General features: G+C 37.9%; 1 protein-coding gene across 5 annotated transcripts in view; it reads right to left on the bottom strand.

Annotated features, from left to right (window-relative positions):
• RDX (radixin) overlaps nucleotides 1-21,253 on the bottom strand; it is a 112,660-nt gene extending 91,407 nt beyond the window's left edge. For 2 of the 5 annotated variants that reach the window (XM_011992132.1, XM_011992125.1), the window contains exons 1-4: nucleotides 21,175-21,253; nucleotides 13,484-13,567; nucleotides 6,062-6,157; nucleotides 5,234-5,508 (exon numbers count right to left, since the gene is read on the bottom strand). In XM_011992132.1, the coding sequence (XP_011847522.1) occupies nucleotides 5,234-5,508; nucleotides 6,062-6,157; nucleotides 13,484-13,567; nucleotides 21,175-21,186 (467 nt within the window). In that variant the 5' untranslated portion in view covers nucleotides 21,187-21,253. The remainder of the gene's footprint in view (nucleotides 1-5,233; nucleotides 5,509-6,061; nucleotides 6,158-13,483; nucleotides 13,568-21,174) is intronic. The other 3 variants (XM_011992149.1, XM_011992138.1, XM_011992142.1) reach the window with 3 other exon arrangements.
• Between the last annotated feature and the right edge of the window lie 377 nt (nucleotides 21,254-21,630).

Genomic DNA, 21,630 nt, shown 5'->3' with positions numbered 1-21,630 from the left:
AAATTGCATAGAACTAAATTACATACACACACAAATGAGTGCAGGTAAAACTGATGCAATCTGAATAAAGCAGCTAGATTGTATCAATGTCAATATCTTGTTTGTAATATTGTACTGTAGTTACACAAGATGTTACCATCAGGGAAGGCTGGGTGAAGGTTACCAGGAATCTCTCTTATTTTTTAAAACTGCATCAGAATAATCAGTAATTATCTCAAAGTTAAAAGTGTCCAGGATCCTTAAATTCTCTGGAATAATACTTGCTCCAAAAAGTGATTATAAAGATAGCTTATAGGAATCCAAATATTTCAAAGGAATAAAACATTAAATTAAAAAATGGCTCATTGTTAACAGAAAAAGTAAAGACCAGACTGAAAACCAGAATTCTTAGGCCCTAATTCTTCCTTTATGTATTTACTTTTTTGCTACTAATTTTGTTGTTTTATGTAGGTAATACTTTCAATTAAAAAGCAGAGTAAAAAGTCATACTCCAGTCCAATACTCCCCAAATAACTTGTTTTTGTATCCTTCCAGCGTTCGTTCTTAATTCAAATGTGAGCAAACACAAACATTCTTTTTTTTCTTTTTTCTTGAGATGGAGTCTCACTCTGTTGCCCAGGCTCTAGTACAGTGGCACAATCTCAGCTCACTGCAACCTGTTTCCTGGGTTCAAGTGATTCTCCTGTCTCAGCTTCCCAAGTAGCTGGGATTATAGGCGTGTGCCACGATGCTCTCAGCCTCCCGCATAGGTGGGATCACAGGTATGCGCCATGATGCCTAATTTTTCTCTTTTTTGGTATTTTTAGTAGAGACAGGGTTTCGCCAAGTTGGCCAGGTTGGTTTTGAATTCCTGACCTCAAGTGATCCACCTGCCTCAGCCTCCCAAAGTGCTGGGATTACGGGTGTGAGCCACCACGCCCAGCCAAATACAAACATTATATTCCACTACTACTAAACACCAAATCAGCAAAGTCAACATGCTTATAAGTTACCTACTATGCACACTACAGATTATGGTTTCTATTCCCTTTGGCTCATATGATAATTATTCACCTTTATTTACCAGATCCTACTTTACTGACACCAGAAGCTCTGGTGTTAAAATATTACTGTTTTACTATAAATCTTGCATGAAATCTGGGGATTTCCTGGCAGTATAAAGGAAAGATAAAATCTCCCCCTGGACAAGTTACATACTAGAGTACATTCCTTAATGGGGTCTGAGACATACTGTTATGTTCTTATTATACTCTGCTCCTTTCTCTAGGCATCTTTTCCAAGCTCTTGCTTTTGGGGAGAAGAGTTTTATCTCCCTTCTTAGAGAGCTTAGGTTTCTAGTTTCTCATCTTTCTTGCTGTCTGGCCTCTGGGCTCGCAGAGAGACATGCAATCAGCCTTGCAGACATAACCCAGTGCAGTCGATTGCTTACCACAATTATATGCCCAATGCCAGTACTAAAGAGGGCCTCAAAAATTTGTAGAGTGAATAAATGAATTAAAATAATCAATTTTTCCCAATCCCTAGTTTTTTTTCTTTTTCAGAGACAACTTTCCTTTATGCGCTGTCCGTTACACATTAACCTCAGTTTCCATACCTGACATCCACTGCTCCTAATCTACCACTATCTGGCTCAAACACTCAATACTCCATGGAAACTGCTTTTTGTTTTTTTCGAGACAGAGTTTCGCTCTTGTTGCCTAGGCTGGAGTACAATGGCATGATCTCAGCTCACCGCAACCTCCATCTCCTGGGTTCAAGCGCTTCTCCTGCCTCAACCTCCCGAGTAGCTGGGATTACAAGCATGTGCCACCATGCCCAGCTAATTTTGTATTTTCAGTAGAGATGGGGTTTCTCCATGTTGGTCAGACTGGTCTCGAACTCCCAGCCTCAGGTGATCCACCTGCCTTGGCCTCCCAAAGTGCTGAGATTACAAGCGTGAGCCACCACACCAGCTGCCAACTGTTCTTTCTAAGGTCACTACCAATCTCCTTATTCCAACAGATACTTTAGTTCTCCTCATACTTGACCTCTTGGTACTATTTGGCAGTGCTGACCATTCTCTCCATAAAGTATTCTTTTTCCTTGGCTTCCATGACATAATACTCTTCTGGTATTACTCTTGTTTTCTGAGACGGAGTCTTGCTCTGTTGCCCAGGATGGAGTGCAGTGGCGCCATCTTGGCTCACTGCAACCTCCGCCTCCCAAGTTCCAGTGATTCTCATGTCTCAGATTCCCAAGCAGCTGGGATTACAAGCATGCACCACTGCACCCAGCCATCTTCTAGTATGGTTCTTGAATCTCTGGCCATTTTGTCTCAGTACAGTTGTTTCTCCATATCCATAAAGGATTGGTTCCAGGACTCCCCGTGGATACCAAAAACTGTAGATGCTCAAGTCCCTGATATAAAATGGTGTAATATTTGCATATAACCTATGCACATCCTCTTGTATACTTTCAATCATCTCTAGGCTAATAATACCTAATATACTACAAATGCTATGTATTGTTATCCTGTATTTTTAAAATTTTGTACTTTTTCATCGCGGTGTTATTTTACTTTTTCAAATATTTTCAATCTGTGGTTGATTGACTCTGTGAATGCAGAACCCAAAGACAAAAGCTGAGGTCCAATAAGGTCTGTTCTAGGTCTTTTTCTCATTTTGCATGTACTTGCAGGTTGATCTCTTTCATTCTCATGGGTTAATTACCATCTATACACTGATTATTCTCAAAACTGTATCTACAGTCCAAGACTGTTCTAAAAGGTCTGGACCCGCGTATGCAAATACTAGATATCTCTCTCGGTTATACTGTACATGTTTAAAACTCAAAAGGTTCAAAACTGAATTTATCTTCCCCCTCAAATGTATTTTTTTCCTCTCATTTTGATAAAGGTATTACCAACTATTCAGCTGCCCAGGTCAGAAACCTGGTATGTAAAAATTTATGTATATCTAGCTCTTTTTTTTTTTTTTTTTCTTGAGACGGAGTCTCGCTCTGTTGCCCAGGCTAGAGTGCAGTGGCGCAATCTCAGCTCACTGCAAGCTCCGCCTGCCGGGTTCACGCCATCTCCTGCCTCAGCCTCCCGAGTAGCTGGGACTACAGGCACCCGCCATCATGCCCAGCTAATTTTTTGTATTTTTAGCAGAGACAGGGTTTCACCGTGTTAGCCAGGATGGTCTCGATCTCCTAATCTGGTGATCCGCCCGCCTCGGCCTCCCAAAGTGCTGGGATGACAGGCGTGAGCCACCGCGCCCGGCCCTATCTAGCTCTTTTCAAAGGGAAGCAATACCGTCTGGTGGAGCTAATTATCTATATACCACGAGAGCTAAACTTTTCTATAGTAAGAACAGATTGTTCATTTGGGTTTTTCAATACAAGAAATCAGAAAGTGTCAGAATCACTCAATTATTTTATTTGATTTGTCATCACCAAATAACCTAATTACTTATTTCCTCCCCAGGTTGTACTTTTAAGATATTGAGAAAAAGTGTGCTATATATACCATACTGGAATAAACCAATCACTGTGAAAATATTCTCTCTGTTCTTAACAGAAAAAAAAAAAAAAAATGGTATTCTAACTTTATGACTAAGTCTCATTTAGATGGCTTGAATTAGTCCTTCATGGAATATCAACTCTGAAAGAACAACTGACCTACAAAATTAAGGAACGAATCTTGAAATGGGAATTTGCACTAGCAACCACAAGCAACCCTATCTAAAGCATTTAGCCACTTTCCTTCTTTTTAAACAGAGTGGGTTAGAGCACACATGTATTTAAAATAAACTGTGCTTGAGTGTAACTGTAGTGTTTAAAAGATTTTTTTAATCACATGAGTTATGAAATGTAAGCCAATTACTTCATCTGCTGTCCAACCAAACAACAATCTGGCTTAACAATGAAAGATTGACACTGTACTTGTTTAGATAAACCATTCTTATTCTTTAACACTGGAATTTTTTTTTAAAGTAATTCTGATTATAAAGCAAAAGGTAATCCTTATATGAAATGAAATTCCACCATAATAGTCTGATTATTCAATTCAGTACTTTAAATCTAAGACAAAGGATGTTAGGTTAGAATAACATTCAAAACCAGAAGAATATAAACAGATTATCAAATATCTCATATCCCTGACTCTTTTTGTGAACAACTTAACATAATTCTATCCTCTTCCAAGGTGACTACTATTGCTAGAAAATTAAAGGGCAGAACACTATAACATTTAATAATTAAATTTTGGCAGGGCATGGTGGCTCACGCCTATAATCCCAGCACTTTGAGAGGCCAAGGCGGGTGGATCACTTGAGGTCAGGAGTTCGAGACCAGCCTGGCCAACACGGTGAAACCCTGTCTCTACTAAAAATACAAAAATGAGCTGGGTGTGGCGGCAGACGCCTGTAATCCCAGCTACTAGGGAGGCTGAGGCAGGAGAATCACTTGAACCTGAGAGGCGGACCCCAATCTCAGTGAGCTGAGATTGTACCAGTGCACTCCAGCCTGGGTGACAGAGTGAGGCTCCATCTCAGGGGACAAAAAAAAAAAAAAGTCAGGGAATTCTATGAAGAAAACACAGCCTGCCACTTACTCTCACTTATTAAGCACCTGCCTGTGTTAGAATTTGTACCAAGCAGCAACAGTCACATCCTTTCCTCAAGTTCAAATTATCACTGCCTCCATGTATTGCTTACCCTATGGGAATGAGGAAAGAAGAGATAGATCAACCTTAGGTAATTATAGAGCATATAAATCTACAGAGGTGCTAGGTAATGATTTTTAGAAGTATACCTTGTGATCCAGCTAGCAACTTAAAATCTGAAAAACAAAAGGCCAATGCGGTGGCTCATGCCTGTTATCCCAGCACTTTGGGAGGCTGAGGCGGGCAGATCACTTGAGCTCAAGAGTTTGAGACCAGCCTGGGCAACATGATGAAACCCCATCTCAATGAAAAATACATTTAAAAAGAAAATTGGCAGGGCACAATGGCATGTGCCTATAGACCCAGTTACTCAGGAGGCTGAGGTGGGAGGATGGCTTGAACCCAGGAGGCAGAGGTTGCAGTGGGCTGAGATCACGCCACTGTACTCCAGCATGAGTGACAGGGCCAGACTCTGTCTCCAAAATAAAAAATAAAAATAAAAATAAATTTAAAAACCTGAAATACATTTTATTTATAGACTTCTGGAATATAATTTTCAGACAATATAATGTAAACGCATGTTTCACTTACCGCTGGGGTAGGAGTCTATCATTAGCCAGGTAGCCTGGCTTATGAATCTCTTTATTATAATCTCCATACTTGGCTTGGACAGCATAGGAAGCCAAAAGAACTGCAGTTTCTGGTGGGCAATATATCTCATCATTTAAGATGGCTTCTTTAACTTGCAAGAAGAAGAGTCTCTGGGTTATTTCTTGAATTAATTCCTCAGAAACATCTTCAGGAAAGAATTTAGCTCTAAACTTGAACTGTAAAGGATTCTCTTTTTTAACATCTTGCTGTGTCACCTGGAAAAATAATTTCAAGTATAATCAACAAAAATCTTAAGTTTACGATAATTAGACCTAGTCATATCAAATTCTTTCTGGATGAAAATGAAGTGAAATAGATTCTAAATCTATGAACATTTTAGTGTGTAATATTCTAAATCTATAAACAAATATATATGATAAAAGATTCTATGCTCTTAAATGTGACCTATAACTCAGATTCCAATAACCAAATTGAAAACTTACCTTCATATTCTTGAGAAGCTTATCCTACAGGTATTTACATCAAAATTGAAGTACTTAGTACGCCATCTGTAATACCTGCTTTAATATTTGTCATAGGCTAAGTTTTCAAATAGGAAAAGCAAGCATGTCTTTTTTTTTTGTTTTTTTTTTGAGATGGTAAGCTGATGGTGCCTGACTGAATTAAAAAAGGATGGTAGCTCACAATGATTAACAGATAAGTACAAAAGGAAGCTTAGAATCAGTCAGACTTAGCTATTCCGGCACAAATTCATGATAACTTCAACTTAACGTAATTATTAGTTTAAAGTTATTGTACATATTTTACCTTTTTATTTAGTTTAAGCCATGTAGAATAACCTTTGCTGTCTACATACTGCAGCCCAAAAAACCAGACCTCACGCAAACCAACTGTTTTCACCACCTAAAACACAACAACAAAAAACAATTTCAGTCCAAGATACATATTGTGTCTAAATACTACACTTCCAAAGGAGAACAAAACTACATAAGTATACGTACATTCCTTTGCCATAGAAAAGGCTTTTCCTAAATTTAAGATATTAAAGGAACGTTTTTGAAAACTCAAATTCAAGTTTTCTATACTCTTTTTTTTTTATTTTGAGAAGTTTTTTGGTTTTTTTTGCTCGTCACCCAGGCTGGTGTGCAATGGCACGATCTCGGCTCACTGCAATTTCCGTCTCCAATCAAGTGATTCTCCCGCCTCAGCCTCCGAAGTAGCTGTGATTACAGGCATGCACCACCACACCCAAGTAATTTTTTGTATTTTTAGTAGAGATGGGGTTTCACCATGTTGGCCAGGCTGGTCTCGAACTCCTGACCTCAGGTGATCTGCCTGCCTTGGTCTCCCAAAGTCTTGGGATTACAGGCATGAGCCACTGCACCTAGCCTCTATCTTCGATTTTGTAGTGTCACTTCAATCCTCTTACTTGATCCACTTCTTCACACCTCCTTTTCCTTATCTATGACCTCAAAAATAACAAGAGTCTCAAATATATATATATATATAGTTTTCATAATCCTACGTTCCAATTTCCATTTACCCCCACAAGTACCCTATTGGTATATTTAGGGCAAATAGTATCATTTTGGTGATAAGAAAAGTTTCTGATATATTCCATGCTCTACCTTCACTGAGCAAGAAACCATTCTTAGAACATACCATCAATTCCACCATTCTACATTTTTACTCATGTTTTTTCCTCTGCCTAGAATGGGTCTTCTGCATTTTTATGAACTATTGAATAATTTTTTTTTTTTAAAGAAAAATTTATTTATTTGTTTTTTATTATACTTTTAAGTTCTAGGGTACATGTGCACAACGTGCAGGTTTGTTACATATTTATTCTTTAAGGACCAGCTCAACTAACATGCCTTCTGTGAATAAAGCTCTCCTACCATCTAGATAAAATTAATCACTTGTTCCCTGATATTCCCACAGGACTTTATCTATCCCGCTATTAGAACATTTACTCTATCATAATTGTGTTTTTAGCAGTGTATCTATTTACCCTCCTTGACTGCATAATACTTATGGACAGAGATTATTGATTTGTGTGTCTTAAAATCCACAGCATCTCACAGAATGATTAGCCTGTGGTATGCACTTGAAAGTAAGAGTAAATAGGCCGGGCTTGGTGGCTCACGCCTGTAATCCCAGCACTTTGGGAGGCTGAGGCAGGCAGATTACGAGGTCAGGAGACACCATCCTGGCTAACACTGTGAAACTCCATCTCTACTAAAAAAAAAAAACAAAAAAACAAAAAACAAAACAAAAAAAAAAAACTTGGCCGGGCATAGTAGTGCGCGCCTGTAGTCCCAGCTACTCGGGAGGCTGAGGCAGGAGAATGGTGTGAACCTGGAAGGCGGAGCTTGCAGTGAGCCAAGTGCCACTGCACTCCAGCCTGGGTGACAGAGCGAGACTCCATCTCAAAAAAAAAAAGGCAAGTAAGAGTAAATAAAGTGGTGAAGTTAGGATACACATCCAGCTTGCCCACACCTAACAAAAGCATATGTTTTCTAAAAACAATCTATATTTAAAATAAAATGAGGAAAATGATCCAGGGAGGAAAAGTTCATTAACATTTTAAAAGCTTTACAGAAAGATTCAATATCAGTTCTTAAATAATAAACATTCTTGGTTTTTTGTGGGATTTTTTGCTTATTTTTTTTTTTTAAAGACAGGGTCTCACTCTGCACTCCCAATGGAGTACAGTGGTGTGATTCACGGCTCACTGGAGCCTTGACCTCCTGGGCTGAAGCAATCCTCCTGCCTCAGCTTCCTGAATGGCAGGGACTACAGGTGCATTCCACCACACCTAATTTTGTTTTGTTTTGTTTTTTTGTTTTTCTGTAGAGGCAAGGGTCTTGCAATGCTGCCAAGGCCGATCTTAAACTCCAGGCCTCAAGTGATCCTCCCACTTCAGCCTCTCAAAATGCTGGGATTATAGCATTTATAATATTTGTAAGCCACTGCGCTTGGCCCTTGGTTTGTTTTTTGTTTGTTTTGAGACAGGGCCTCGCTCTGTCACCCAGGCTGGAGTGCAGTCATGCAATCGCAGTTCACTGCAACCTCCACCCCCAACCCGGGCTCAAGCGATCCTCCCACCTCAGCCTCCCGAGTAGCTGGGACCACAGGCATGCACTACCAAACCCAGCTAATTTTTTATATTTTTAGTAGAGATAGGGTCTCACCATGTTGCCCAGGCTGGTCTCAACCTCCTGAGCTCAAGTGATCTGCCCGCCTCGGCCTCCCAAAGTGTTGGGATTATATGCCCAGCCTGTTTTTTAAAAATAATTTTAAAACATTTGGCAGGGCACGGTGGCTTGCGCCTATAATACCAGCACTTTGGGAGGCCAAGGCAGCTAGATCACTTGAGGCCAAGAGTTCAAGACCAGCCTGGCCAAGATGGTAAAACCCCATCTCTGCTAAACATATAAAAATTAGCCGGGTGTGCTAGTGCACACCCATAATCCCAGTTACTCAGGAGGCTGAGACAGGAGAATCGCTTGAGCCCAGGAGGCGGAGGCTGCAGTAAGCCAAGTTCACGCCACTGACTCTAGCCTGGGTGCCAGAGCGAGACTCTGTCTCAAAAACAAAAAGCAAAAAACAAACAAAAAAAAATCACACACACATACAAACACACAAAATAATCTTACAACATTCCAGGCTTTTGGTTTCAAGACAGCAAACTGAACCCTTCCATTTACTTTGCCACTCTTGAAAATTTTCACTGAAATGACAGAAAAAAAAAAAAAAAAAACACTGGCTGGGCACAGTGGCTCACATCTGTGATCCCAACACTTTAGGAGGCCAAGGCAGGAGGAGCTCAGGAGTTTCAGAAGAGCCTGGGCAACGTAGGGAGATCTTGTCTCTTTAAAAAAAAAAAAAAAAATTAGCTGAGTAGTCATGCAAATCTGTAGTTCTAGCTAATCAGGAGGCTGAGGTGGTAGGATCACTTGAGTCCAGGAGGTCAACACTGCAGTGAGCTGTGATTACGCCACTGCACTCCAGCCTCAGTACCAGAGCAAGACCCTGTCTTAAACAAAAAAATAAAAAATAAAAATAAGAAAAAAGCATTTAGAAAATTTTATCATCAAAAAAGCAAAAAGTGAGAAATTTCTAGAAGATGTGGAACATAAAGTCTCATATTGATAATGCACAAGCTGATCAATGTCAAACAATGAAAAATTCAATGTGGACAAAAGGAGATTCCAAATAATCTAACTTTGGTAAAAGATAGGTTGCCCCAGCAGTGCCGTAGAAAACATTCAAGCTTGGAGTGGCAGGAGTAGGAATGTACAGGTCAAAAGCAGCAGAGAGAAGTATAACAAAGCAGTTGGGCTCAGCTTCTGCCTCCACACTCTGTGAGATTCACAATGGTGGCTAAGTAAAAGGGAGATGCACCACAGTGGGCACAAGGGATAATAGCTTAACTAACTTTAGACTATTACACAAATACAAGGAACAAGAGAGCTCAGCTGTGAAATTCCCTGAAACGCCCTATCTCCCCAATGGTTCTTCCCTACTTCTTCAGAAGGTGCTCCTAGAATGTTTTTTTTTTAATTAATATACTTTAGTGAGGCTATCCTTTGAGCTCCCATAAACTTTTGATCACATACTTTTAGAACTGAAACTGCTTGGGCACATAACTATAACATATGTATATTTACTTACAAGTTAGTCTATCATTCTAATACACTATAAAGCATACATTTTTTTAAAATTTAAAAAATGCATATATTATATATATATATTGTTTGTTTTTTGCCCAAACTGAAGCGCAGACTGAAACCTCCACCTCCTGGGTTTCAGCAATTCTCCCACCTCAGCCTCCTGAGTAGCTGGGACTACAAGCACGCACCACCACGCCCAGCTAATGTTTGTATTTTTAGTAGAGACAGAGTTTTGCAATGTTGGACAGGCTGGTCTTGAACTCCTGACCTCAAGTAATCCTCCCACCTTGGCCTCCCAAAGTGCTGGGATTACACGCGTGAGCCACCACGTCCAGCTTAAAGACATGGGTATGAACACTCTGTACACTTTAATCTCACAAGAAGCAGCTAAAGGAGGAGGCCAGTCACGAAGAGTCAGCAAGAAGCAAAACAAAGGACTTCAAGCACTCAGAGTCCCCAAATACAGAGCAGCTGGCCTCGATCTAACATCATAATCAGACGTGGGGCTTTACTACACATGGACTCATGTAGCTCTGTGCTCTCATTTTAGAGGACCCAGTTTACTACCTGCTTGACCTGAACCTGCCAGCTCATTCCACACACACTACATACAAAAGTAAAGTCTGCATTTTTAGATCCTTGCATTTGAGTTCAAGGAAAGCTCATCATTGCATTTGAGTTCAAGGAAAGCAGTCAGGAAATAGAATAGGGACTAAAGAACTGCTGAGAAGAGTCCATAACAGATAACAATACTCCATAATCTAGACCAGGCTGGGCAGTGGCTCATGCTTGTAATCCCAGCACTTTGGGAGGCCGAGGCAGGCAGATCACTCGAGCCCAGGAGTTCAAGACCAGCCTGGGACACATGACGAAACCCCATCTCTACCAAAAATACAAAAAAAAAAAAAAAATTAGCTAGGCATGGTGGAGCGCACCTGTAGTCCCAGCTACTCAAGAGGCTGAGGTGGGAGGATCGCTTGAGTCTGGGAGGCAGAGGTTGCAGTGAGCCGAGATCACACCACTGCATTCCAGCCTGGGGTGACAGGAGTGAGATCCTATCTAAAAAAAAAAAATTTTTTTAAATAAAGAAATAAATAATAATCTAGACTATTTACAATATGAATTGTGTGTGTGTGTCTGTGTGTGCAGTGAGGGTTGCTTAACGATGGGGATACATTCTAAGAAATGCATTGTCAGACAATTGCATCATCGTATGAACATCACAGAGTATACTTGAACAAACCTAAATACGCACCTACTACGCACCTACACTATATGGTACAGCCTGTTGCTCCCAGGCTACAAATCTGTACAGCATGTTACTATATTGAATACTGTAAGCAACTCTAACACAACTGTTAAGTATTTGTGTATTTAAACATATCTAAACATAGAAAAGGTACAGTAAAAATATAGTATTACACTCTCATGGGACCACTGTTGCCTAAGTGGCCCATCATTGAAATGTCATTATGCGGCACATGACACTGTATTTATCTATATAAACAGAAAGAGATATACATAAAACCATCAAATACTGTTCTAGGCACTTTACACAGATTTTCATTTAACTCTCACAACCTCTGAAGAAATAATGTTACCATCATCATCCTAATTATACAAATGAGAAAAATAAGGCAAAGAGATTAATTTGTCCAAAGTCAAACAGCTACAACTGGAACTAATGCAGGCAGTGTGGCTCCAGTGCCCACACTTCTAAACCACCACACATTACTGCCCTATAATAAATGAGGTTTCTTTTTCCTGTATCCAAGTGAAAGTAATTCTACTTAATAAAAAACAACTTTTATTTCTTAGTACCCAATACCAAAAAGGATAACTTGCTGATTAGTTTTTGGCTGCCACAAACATTTCACTTACTATAAATAACATTTCAATTTGCTATGAAGTACAATAAATGCTAACTCTACTCACATTTTTTTCAAATAAGATAGACAATATATTCATAAATAGGAGGCAAAGAAGAATAAACAGAAGTGAGTATTATACCAGAACAAAAGTGGTTTGGAAAAAAGAAAAAAGTGGAGATTGGTTCACAAGGTATGGTGAACTTAGCTCTTTATGATTTTGCTTTAAAAATTTGCACATCCACACAAAAAGCCTTTCATCATCCAAAAAGACCTTATCAGAACTTTTAAATTCATGAATTACCAAATCAGGAGACTAAGTATAGTATTTGTCAGAAGAAACAACTTTCCAGAATTTAAAATTTTTATTTCATCAGATTTGAATCTGTATTTGACAGAATGACAACTAACAAAACCAAGGTATCTAGTGGTACTTATTGCTGAAATGCTAGAAACTCTTTCATTCTTTAAGATCAAGTTATTCTGACTACAGGCTATTGCTCTCTTGCTCCTAAGAAAAAGTGTATGTAAAGTTTATGTAAAAGTTATCCTCCTCTAAGTTTCAAGCTACACATGATATATACCACCTTCCTCTCTCTTTGCAATAGTTTCCTCATGTTCTTACTTAATCCCTGGGGCCAATCTCTTACCTCGTTTTCTCAGTAAAACTTGCTTACATTGCAATACAACATTACCCAGGAAGCTTATTTTTTAAAATACTGATGATTTAGAGTAGGCCCAGTCAATTAAATCAGCATCTCTGGAAGGGGTTTCCAAGCACTGTCTCCTCGCCCTTTTTTTTAAGCTCCACAGGTGACTCTAACACGCACTCAAGACTGAGAAGAAAGATAAGATGAGTAGTCCCCGTTCCTTAATATAACAGATACCTGACCTCCATATCCCAACCTTTGTCTCAAACATTATGAACCTATGACACCAAATTGTCGCTAGTGATCTCCATATAGCCTACACAGGTTGAGCATCCCTAATTCAAAAATCCAAAATCCAAAATGCTGCAAAATCTGAAACCTCTTCAGTACCAACATGACTCTGCAAGTGGAAAGTTCCACACCTGACCTAACATGATGGGTCGCAGTCAAAACTCAGTATACATTTTATTTCATGCGTAAAATTATTTAAAGTACTTTATAAAATTACCTTCAGCCTATGTATATAAGCTGTACACAAAACATAAATGAATTTTGTGTTTAGACTTGGGTCCTGTCCCCAAGATATCTCATTACACATACGCAAACATTCCAAAATCTAAAAAAATCCTAAATCTTAGTCCCAAGCATTTTGGATAAGGGGTGCTTTCAACCTGTAATTCCCTATGCCTTTCGCTCCTGCTGTTCCTTCTGCCCAGGATTCCTACTCATTTCACTCAACAACTTTGTGGATTATCCTTGAATCCCTTTTAGTCGCCATCACAATGATTCTCACAGAGGTTAAATAAATGCCTGCTGAAAATTATTTTCAAGAAGTCCTCTCCCACAAATGTAGAAATGTGAAAGAATAAAGAATATCCCTACTGCTGTAGTAGGGATATCTGAATAGCTACTACGAAAAATTCGAAGTGGTACATTGTTGGATTATCAGCAAAAGTACAGAAAAATAGAGAAAATATGCAACAACATTCACACTATGGTGTCAAAAGTCACATATTTCAAGCAGTTAAATGATACCTGGTCAAAAAGTTGTTTGCCAGTTGTATTGGGCTGAATGGCAAATTCCAGCTCAGCATCCATTGTAGTTACTCTTACGTTGATCTGTAATAAAAATAAAATGAATGATAAGTAGAAAAGAGAAGTTATTAGGCATGAGAAAACTTTTATGATTTTATTAAAGTGATAAAGTTTTATTGTAATAAGAAAATCTATTTGAAAAACAAAGAGCTTATAAAGTCCTCATTTAGGAATATCTATTGAATACTTAACATATACTGGACACTAAGCTATGGGCTTTCCATACTCTCATTTAGCCCTTGCTATAATACTAGGAGATATTACTTTTATTTCTATAGAAATGCAAAGAGTTTCCATTATTCACCTAAGGACACATGCTTATTAAAAGGCAGAGCAAGAGCCAGACATGGTGGCTCACACCTTTAGTCCCAGCACTCTGGAAGGCCAAGGTGGGAGGATCTCTTGAGGCCAGGAGTTTGAAACCAGCCTGGGCAACACAGCAAGACTATGTCTCTATGAAAAATTTAAAAATTAGTTGGATGTGGTGGCATGTGCCTGTTATTTCCAGGAGGCTGAGTTGGGAGGATCACTTGAGCCTAGGAGTTTGAGGGCTGCCGTGAGCTATGATTGTACTACTGAACGTCTGCCTGCACAACAGAGCAAGGCCCTGCCTCCGAAAACAAAAAGGCAAAGCAGGTATTTAAATTGAGGTCTAACTCCAAATTCTTTGAATGTGATTAACTATGCCATATTTCTTTCAACATAAAAATCAGATTTCATTTTATTCATACTGTAAATACATTCTTCACTTTAGGAAAGCATTTATCTACAGTGCTTTATTTGCTAGACTCTATTGTTTTTAGAGACAGGATCTCACTACGTTGTGCTCAGGCTGGAGTGCAGTGGCCATTCATGCGTGCAATCATGGCACACTGCAACCTTGATCTCCTGGACGCCAAGTCTATACTCCCACCTCAATCTACCAAGTAGCTAGGAGCACAGGCGTGTGCCACCATGCCTAGCTCCAAACTCTATTTTAAATAATAATTTTATTGTGTAAATACCTTTCTAATATCTCAAAAACTTAACATATCTTACCAAAATAATTTTTACCACAGAATAGCATCTTCACCTAGAATTCTTCACGTGATCCAAATACATCTTTTTCGCTTTTTAAATTATTTTATCTTTTATTATTTCTCCTTTAATTTTCCCATACTTCCTTTGTTGTTTCTGTATCTATTTTCTAACAATCTTTACTTTTCCCTTAACCAGTATAAATCTGTAGCAATCTCTACTAACATTGTTTCTGTAACAACTGTATTTAAAATTTTATATTAATATGTATTACTGCATTTGTTTTTATGTATCTTTTTCCATCAGCCTGTAGGTTTACTGAGGACACAGCTTGTGCCATTTTATCTTTCTAACTTTAACTCACACTAGAAAAACTCTAAATCAGAGTTATTTCCCCATATGTCTAACAATCACAACCTCAGCACGTTTTAGCTTTCACCTGGAATAACTTCTGTAATCAAATCTTACAGATTCATCCTTCTTTAGAATAATCTTATTTTTTTCTTTTCTAAAACTGTATCTTATTAAGAAATGATATATACAAAACATGTATCATATGTAAACAATGAAGAAGAATAAAATGAAACCCATAAATCTACCATCCAACTGAATAACAAGAAATGGTAAATAATGTTGCATATATCACTGTATTTCTTCTTTGTAAATACCAACAGGTAACCACTAACCTAAATTTTGGGTTATTCTCTTTGCTTTTTTAAAAAAATGCTTCTAACATAAATATATGTATCTATATGTAAAATAGCTTCATTTTTCTTGATTTTTAGCTGTATTATAACTGCACAATATTTGTTGATCAAGTTTTCTTTCTTGATGTGGGCAATGCTTACACGGGTATATTAACTTCATGAAAATTCATCAACTACATACTTTTTTTCCGTTGCCTAGGTTGGAGTTCTGTGGCACAATCCTAGCGCACTGCAGCCTCAACCTCCCAGGCTCGAGCGATCCTACCGCCTCAGCCTCCTGGGTGGCTGGGACCCCCATACCATCTGGTATGTGTATTCTACTTCAATAAATTCTTTAAAATTGCACTATATTAGTTTAATTTTTCACAATATGTTTCTAAGATTCCCTGATGCTTTTGTCATTAGAAATTTCACTGCTATGCAACAGTCTGAATGTGGCCAAACAAAAATTTACTCACCCATTTTACTGTCAATGAACACTGTCTCCAATTTTTTGGCTACTAAGAACAATACTGCTATGAACATTCTAGTACATGTCTCCGAGTGTCAGAATCTCTCCAGAATATAGTCAGAATTCTTGAGTAATAAAGTGTGCACACCTTCTACTTTTACCACATAATGCTGAACTGTACAATGTAACTGTGTCAACGTATACTCCCGTAAGCATTGTATAAGAATTCTTGCTGTTCTCTATTTCCAGGAACAGTGGACATTATCAGATTTATTAATATCTGACAATTCAGTTAGCAGAAAATGGTATCTCAATATGGTCTTAAAGTGGGATCCTCGATTGCTGATGAAGTACACATTTCTGTATATGGCACGTGCATACAGAATTTTAAGATGGCCCCTGGTGTCATGCTCATGATTATGGTGCATTACATGATTAAAGGGATTTTACAGAAGTACTTAAGATTACTAATCAGCTGACTTTAGAACAGGAAGATTATCTAGGAGGACCTAAGCTAATCAATTTATCTGGCTGGTTGCAGAATAAGTTACACCTTGATTTCAGCCTTGTAAGACTCTGAAGCAGGGAACTCAGTCACATCACCCCAGATTCCTAACCTATAGAACTATGGGATAACACATGGGAGCTGTTTTATAACACTAAATTTGTAGTAATTTGTCACAGACCAATGGAAAACTAATACAATATGTTTAACTGACCACTCATTCTCATCTTTGAATGTTCACACATATGGCTTATTCACCTATTGGGTTGCTTTTTCTTACTTTTACTTAGGAAGTCTTTATATATTCTTGATACTGATCCTTTGTCAGTTATTTCTTACAAAAGAACCTCCCATATTGTGGTTTGTCATTTTACTGTCTTCATAGCATTCCTTTATGATAAACTGACATACTTAATTTCAATGTTGAACTTATAAATATTTTACACACAGATATCAATTTTTTACCATCTTTTTTTTTCCCCAAGACAGCATCTCACTCTGACGCCCAGGCTAGTGTGCAGTGACGCGATCTCAGCTCACTGCAACCTCCACCTTCCAGGTTCAAGCAATTCTCCTGCCTCAGCCTCCCAAGTAGCTGGGATTACAGGTACGCACCACCATGCCCGACTATTTTTTGTATTTTTTGTAGAGATAGGGTCTGTCTCTTATACACATCTAGATGTGTATAAGAGACAGCCCAAGTAGCTGGGATTACAGGTACGCACCACCATGCCCGACTATTTTTTGTATTTTTAGTAGAGACAGGGTTTCACCATGTTGGTCTGGCTGGTCTCGAACTCCTGACCTCAAGTGATCCACCTGCCTCAGCCTCCCAAAGTGTTGAGATTACAGGCATCAGTTACTGTGCCTGGCCAATTTTTTCTGTCGTCCTTAAGAAATCCTTCCATACAAGGCCGGGCGCGGTGGCTCAAGCCTGTAATCCCAGCACTTTGGGAGGCCGAGACGGGTGGATCACGAGGTCAGGAGATCGAGACCATCCTGGCTAACACAGTGAAATTCAGTCTCTACTAAAGAATACAAAAAATTAGCTGGGCGTAGTGGCGAGCGCCTATAGTCCCAGCTACTCGGGAGGCTAAGGCAGGAGAACTGCGTGAACCCAGGAGGCAGAGGTTGCAGTGAGCCGAGACTGCACCACGGCACTCCAGCCTGGGCAACAGAGCAAGACTCCGTCTCAAAAAAAAACTAAAAAAGAAATAAAGAAAAAAAAAAAGAAATCCTTCCATACTCTGGAGTCATAAGAATATTCATATATTTCCTATTTTGATTTTCATAATTTTCAATGATTTTTGCTTATGATGTTAGAGGTCCAATTTCATTTTTCAATCTCTATATGAATGAAAATACGGGTTTTTAAAAAAATCCCAACATCATTTATTAATTAGTTTATTTATTCTCCAAAGTCTGTGCTGTCACAAATCAAGTATCTGCGTAAGTGTGGATCTAATTTTGCTCCACTGGTAAATTAAACTACTCTTAATATCATATTGTCTTAATTAGTATTTCTTTAAATAAGTCTTGATACCTGGTAGGGCAAGTCTCCATTATTCTTCAGAACTATTTTGACTAGTCTTGGATCATTATCTTTGCTCTTGGCTCCATATAAAACTGTGAACTTGGGCTGGGCACAGTGGCTCATGCCTGTAATCCCAGCACTTTGGGAGGCTGAGGCAGGCGGATCATGAGGTCAGGAGATTGAGACCATACTGGCTAACATAGTGAAACCCTGTCTCTACCAAAAATACAAAAAAATTAGCCGGGCATGGTGGTGCGCGCCTACAGTCCCAGCTACTCAGGAGGCTGAGGCAGGAGAATGGCGTGAACCTGGGAGGCGGAGGTTGCAGTGAGCCGAGATCATGCCACTGTACTCCAGCCTGCGCGACAGGGCGAGATGCCGTCTCAAAAAAAAAAACAAAACAAAACTGTGAACTTTACAAAATACACCATTTATGATTTAGTATTGGAACAACACGAAATTCTTCAGTATCTTTGGGTAAGAATTAACATTTTTATTAATACAGACTCTATACATGACTATGGTTTTCTCACTTTACATTGACTTAGAGCTCCTTTAATGACTTTCAAAATCTTTTGAAAGAAGTGCTTATAATTTGCTCCATATAAATCACTTTACTCATTTGTCAGATATTTTCTCCTAGATCACTATGGCTTTGTGAGTCTTGTAAATATGGGTCCACAGTTCCTATTCCATAATTTTGACATCTTAAAAGCACTGACACCTGAAGATGAGTTAATTTTGAGCAAAAATCTGACATGAAGTGATACAAGACTATCACTTGTAGTGAACTAATTTATTCCATTTCAAGCGACTATTCACCCATTAAACTATAAAAATATCAATGTTTCAGAGGTGACGCCATAGACCTTGATGGGAGTTTCATGATATAATGACATATGCACATAATATATTATATATTCATTGTTCTAAAATCCAAAAACTTCCACATTCTGAAACTTATCTAGCTTCAAGAGTTGTTTCCTCCACAAGGCAAGTTCTATACTTCCAGAATCTTTAATGAATCAACAACACACAACTGATATCCAACTGCGCATAATAATTTTGACTCTTTAAGGAACAATAAACACTCTCCACTCAATTATACTGGCAAGGAGTTTTCCAAAGTAGCTGTAAACGTTCACATTCCTAACAGAAATACAATAAAGTCACAGCTGCTCCACATCCTTATCTACACTGGATTATTATCAGTCTTTTTTTTGTTGTTGTTATTTTTTTGTTTTGTTTTGAGACAAGTCTCGCTCTGTCACCCAGGCTGGAGTGCAGTGGTGCGATCTTGGCTCACTGCAACCTTCGCCTCCTGCGTTCAAGCGATTCTCCTGCCTCAGCCTCCCGAGTAGCTGGGACTACAGGAATGCGCTACAATGCCTGGCTAATTTTTGTACTTTCAGTAGAGATGGGGTTTCACCACGTTGGCCAGGCTGGTCCCAAACCCGACTTCAAGTGATCCTCCCACCTCAGCCTCCCAAAGTGCTGGGATTACAGGCGTGAGCCACTACGCCTGGCCTACCAGTCTTTAATATAGCTTCTTTTGTGAAATATCTGCTCAAATATTTTGCCCACAAAAAAAAAAAAAATTCTTTGAGTTGTGTTATTATTGAACCATAAAAGAACTTTATGTGGCAAATTATTTTATCCCATTGTCTTGCCTTTCCATGTTCTTATTTCTATCTTTCAGAAGCAAAAGTTTTTAACTTTGATTAAGTCCAACTTTTTCTAAATGGTTCAGATTTTCTGTGTATTATACAAAATTTTAAAAATTTTAATATATAAAAAATTTTCACCTACTCCAAGGTCACAAAGATTTTTTCCTATGTTTTCTTCTAGATGTTTTACAATTTGGGCTTTTGCATGTAGGTCTATAATCCATGGAGTTTATGTTTGTAAATTGTGAGACAACAGTCAATGTTCATGTTTTTCTGCACGGATAACCCTTTGTGCCAATACCATTTGTTGAAAATAATTATAGTTCTCCATTAAATTGTGTGACAGCATTGTCAAAAATCTAATGAATACATATGTGTATGTATGTGTGTTGGTGTATTTTCATTTCACTGATTCTATTAATCTATTTATTCTTTCATCAGTACCTCAATGTCTTATTTAGTGGCTTAAAAATAAACCTTGAAATCCAGGAGTGTAAGTTTTCTTTTTTTCTTTTTAATTGCTTTAGTTATTCTGTGCACATTCTGGCATATCCATATATTAATATATTTTAGAATCAGCTAGTCAATTTTAATCAAAGAAGACTGCCTGGAGTCAACTGATTGGAACTGAATTTCATTTATGAAAACTTTTATGGAGAACTGACATCTTAATACAACTTTATAAAGATCTCTATACATATTTTATAGTTCTCTACATATTTAAATCTTTAATTTCTTATAGCTAGTTTTCAGTGTAGAGATCTTGTACAGCATTTGTACCTTTATTACTAAGTATATCATGCTTTTTAATAACCAAACTAAATAACCAAACTACTTTCATATTAAAAAGGCCATTTTTTTAAATACAATCTTGTATTTGGCAATCTTGCTAAATTCAGTTATTGGTTCTAGTAATTGTTTTGTGGATTTATGAGGATTTTCTACAGAAACAATCATGTCATCTGCAAATAGGAAATTTTCTTTTTGATCTGTATGCCTTTTTTTAAGTCTTCTCTCCCGCTAACAAAGCACACTTTGCGACCTGCTGAGTCTTTCAGTCATTCCAAAGTGTTATCCATGCTAGAAAATCCCGAAAATGATAACTAATGACTTTCTTTAAAATTATAATTGGCCAAAAGAAACATTCCAGAAAACAAAAACAACTCACTTTATTAGATTAAGAACAATTACACCTTAAGAATAAAGGAATAAACTTTAGTCAAGAACCAAATAACTATAAAACTAAGTAAAATAATCACAAGTATACCCTTAAATAAAAAAATCTAAGACTATATAGTATCAGTATGGGTAACAATTGCATCTAAAGTAGAATTATGAGAAAACTAAAATTCATAGATCTTTCTGACCTCTCATTACTTCCTCCCATTTAACAATGTTACCATTTACTGGGCACTAAATGTATATATCAGATTCTTCTAACCTTTACCATACTCCCTTGGGTAACTAATTATATTCCCATTTTATATGTAAGGAAATTAAAAATTGGATAGATTGAGCTAAATTAACAAAAGTCACCCAGATTAGTGGCAGAACCAAGGTAAGAACTTAGTTTGACCTTAGAACTCATGACCGCATAATACTACGCTCTGGTCACATTAATTTAAAAACAACAGTAATATCAGTGCCTTTTTCTTCCAACAACTCTACCAACATTCTTTGCCTTGTTCCAAAACGAATTTAATGATATCTTATTATGTAGATACTGTCAAATGTAATAAAATACACTTACTGGTTTTGGCATTTTCTTTCTCTTTTTGTTACCTTCTTTAAAAATTCTTCACTTCTGTGAATTATGTTGTCACTTTCTGTTAAAAAAAAAAAGCATAATGTATTATCTTTTTATATAAGGTTTCTGTTTTAACTATAATTTGTATAAGATATAAATAAAAATATTTGAAAAGGTGGATTTAAAGTAACAAGGAGTGATTTCATTCTAATTTTCAATGTCTTCTACTAGCATTGCACATTCCCTAAAAAGACTAAAATCCAAGATTAAAAATACCGCACATCTGAAATAACTTGGTATAAACACACTGATCTACCTAGAAGTTTTAATTTAATTACAGACAACAAAGAACAAGGAAACATCATTGCTTAGGGCCCAGAAGCTCGCTCTCTGAGTCAGGCTCATCTCTGTATCCAAGATGTTAGAGAAAGGAACAATAAAAGTGAGGACAGATGGATT

The sequence above is a fragment of the Mandrillus leucophaeus genome, unplaced genomic scaffold (genome assembly GCF_000951045.1).
Source record: "Mandrillus leucophaeus isolate KB7577 unplaced genomic scaffold, Mleu.le_1.0 Scaffold1101, whole genome shotgun sequence".
Classification (NCBI taxonomy): domain Eukaryota; kingdom Metazoa; phylum Chordata; class Mammalia; order Primates; family Cercopithecidae; genus Mandrillus; species Mandrillus leucophaeus.
This window is presented reverse-complemented; position numbering and strand designations above follow the sequence as displayed.